The sequence below is a fragment of the Fukomys damarensis genome, unplaced genomic scaffold (assembly GCF_012274545.1).
Source record: "Fukomys damarensis isolate Sample0158 unplaced genomic scaffold, DMR_v1.0_HiC HiC_scaffold_27, whole genome shotgun sequence".
In the NCBI taxonomy this organism is placed as follows: domain Eukaryota; kingdom Metazoa; phylum Chordata; class Mammalia; order Rodentia; family Bathyergidae; genus Fukomys; species Fukomys damarensis.
Window position 1 is genome coordinate 19,462,478 of NW_022900939.1, and position 2,774 is coordinate 19,465,251.

Consider the following 2,774-nt stretch of genomic DNA (forward strand, 5'->3'; position numbering starts at 1 on the left):
CACCCCCTCCTCCCCTCCCCACTGGCTAATTCTTTTAATCTTGTTATAATAAAATCTAACTTAAATAAACTTTGTAATTTATAAGATTTCAATAAGAAAAGTCTTAAAATGGTCTGGGGACATAGCTCAGTGACAGAGCACTAGCCAAATATGCCTGAGGCCCAGCTTCAATCCTCAGCAACACAAAAACAAATAAACAAAAAAACCACTTAATGATTCTCTACCCAACAAAAGGAAAATATAATACTAACATCAAGTTATTGTTTCTAAAAAGGAAACTCAAGTGTTTCGCTTATCAGTCTTTTTTTTTTTTTTTGGCTTATCAGTCTTTCAGAAGAATTGACTACAGCCAAGAAAAGCATTAGGGCTAGTAATTATTCATTTGCTAATTTATCACTGCAGACCCATTATGAGAGTATAAATGTATGCTTATGCAGGTCCATTTGAATGTACCATAAAGCCATCCATTATGAATAAGTATAATGGCACCTAGACAGCTTATAAACACCTAAATAGTAACCTACTTATCTCCCACTATGCTATGTACCATTTACTTTACACTTTTTTAGTTTTATTATGTTCTCCCTTCACCTATCCATTAAGTTCTCATTTAATTCCACAAAAGAAGGCTTTGAAACACTGGTGGCCTGAATGTAATATATTTAAAGACTAACTACAACTACAGTTGTTCCAAACTTTAAAATTCTAGTCTACCAAAGTTCCTAAAGAATCAATTTCCAGTCTTCTATCCCTCACTACAAATTCAATTTACAAAATACAGGTATTCTGATAAAGATGGGCTTTTTCCAGGGCTAGGGAGTTAGCTCAGTGGCACCATGCCTGCCTCTCAAGCACAGGTCCTGAGTTTGATCCCCGGTACAAAAAAAAAAAAAAAATTTTTCTTTTTCTGTGGAATTGATCCTACTTGCCTACTAAATTTCATTAGAAAACTAAAAATCCCTGCAATACAGTCCATGGGAAACATACATACAATTCCTGAGGTACAAGCCATGGATGGGAAGGCTGCATTAAGCAAGAGACCTCATGCAACAGAATGAAAGGAAACATGCAGCTTGGTTATTGCTTCATGGTCCTTTAAAAAAAAAAAAAAAAAAAAAAAAAAAAAACTTCAAAATGCATTTAATTTCTTTTTTTTTTTTTCAGCTTTAATTGAGTTTATTGGTACCTTTTAGGGACACAGTACAGTTACATTCATTGTTGAGATCTTGTACCTCTACATGACAGGTCTTGGTTCTCATTTTCAAAATGCATTTCTAAATCTAGGCAATTCCTCAAAGATAGGAATGAGTGTAATAAAATATTTTCACATGACTTCAGAGAACATTAGTCTGTTCTCCCTAAAAAGTTTAATCCTCAGGAACTCTGCATGTGATTACAAACACACCAGAATCCATCATTTCACAAGTGGTTTCACAAAATACTCAGGTAACATTAACAAAAGATGGTATCACAGAAAGACAGTTGGGGGGCTGTAGTTTCAGATGAAAAACACACATACCTGTGGAAGTGCAGAATTGAGCTGTCTCTGCAAGGAGTCTCTTTCATGACCAACCTCGTGTAATTTCCCCTGGGTTAATGCCAATGTTTCTTGAGTCTCTCTCAGTGTGTCAAGAAGACGGTCCCTTTCTTCTAGCATGGAGACCATGAGCTGTTCAAAATGGGAATCTGCATCTGGCTGTGAGGGGGAGCCAGGTCCATGGCTTCCACTTCCTCCTGGGGGGCCTTCTGCTTCACTGATAGTGGGCATCACTTCGCACATCATCTTGAAACAAAAAACCCGGACTAGTGTTATTAAGTGCACAATACAGGTTCCCACAAACGTATGACTTTATGAGTATCTGTAGCTAGTAAAGGAAAGTTGACAGTTTCCTTACTTCTGATCTGTTATTCTTTGTATGCAAATACTCTGTGAAGCTATACACAGGCAAACATTAAATGCAAAAAGACATAACATGAAGACATCAAAGGAGACAACAATCCAAGGAGGAGGGAAGAGCCAAAGAGAACTACCTACTTCTATAAAGAGCAAACCCTACGAGGTTTTGCTTGCAAAGCCAGACTTTTTAGTTTTGAAAACAAGTGTGCTTCTGTGACCTATTTTTCTCTTTTCCCGGTGGGAGCACATGCCACCCAATCATTTTTCCGGGAAAGCACAGAAGGAGTATACAGCCAGGAAAACTGACAAGTACAAAATCCACCAGGCATCTTAGAGGAATGTGTGCAGTCAGCTCCTGGGAAGGATTGCCTGCTCCCTGAATTCTTGGGCTGGATTTAGTGAACACTGAGAGGAATCGGATTCGCTAAGGCCCACCAGAGATATTTTTCAATGGCTGCAATGGCTGGTCAGTCCAACGTAACTTACGTAAGTTTACAGCTTTAAAAAAAAAATTCCATAATGGAAATACAACAGGTCAATACAGTGGAGAACTGCTAGGAAGGTAGGAAAGGGGAAAGGTGAGACTATGAGAGGCTATTAAGTATGTCACATAAACAGACGGGCCGAAGAGGGCGAAAGGGGCTACTTGAAGACTTCCAGGCAATATTCCGGGCAGGGCGACCCTCGAGCAAGAGAAGCCCACGACCGCACACCTGACGGCGATTACTTCTACCACCGTACCGGGTGCTGCAGAAGCCCAGACCCACTTACCCTAGAGCCCGCCGGGATGCGGCCACAGGTGCGCGGCCGAGGTCACCGGGGCGACGGGTCAGGGAGGGGGGGACGCGCAGCAGTTACAGCCGAGTCCCTCGAGGCA

The 2,774-nt window shown here is 40.7% G+C and overlaps 1 protein-coding gene across 7 annotated transcripts in view; it reads right to left on the reverse strand.

Annotated features, from left to right (window-relative positions):
• Ppfia1 (PTPRF interacting protein alpha 1) overlaps positions 1-2,742 on the reverse strand; it is a 102,381-nt gene extending 99,639 nt beyond the window's left edge. For all 7 annotated transcript variants that reach the window (XM_033756422.1, XM_033756420.1, XM_033756421.1 and 4 more), the window contains exons 1-2: positions 2,669-2,742; positions 1,520-1,783 (exon numbers count right to left, since the gene is read on the reverse strand). In XM_033756422.1, coding sequence (XP_033612313.1) covers positions 1,520-1,783 — 264 coding nt within the window. In that variant the 5' untranslated portion in view covers positions 2,669-2,742. The remainder of the gene's footprint in view (positions 1-1,519; positions 1,784-2,668) is intronic.
• Between the last annotated feature and the right edge of the window lie 32 nt (positions 2,743-2,774).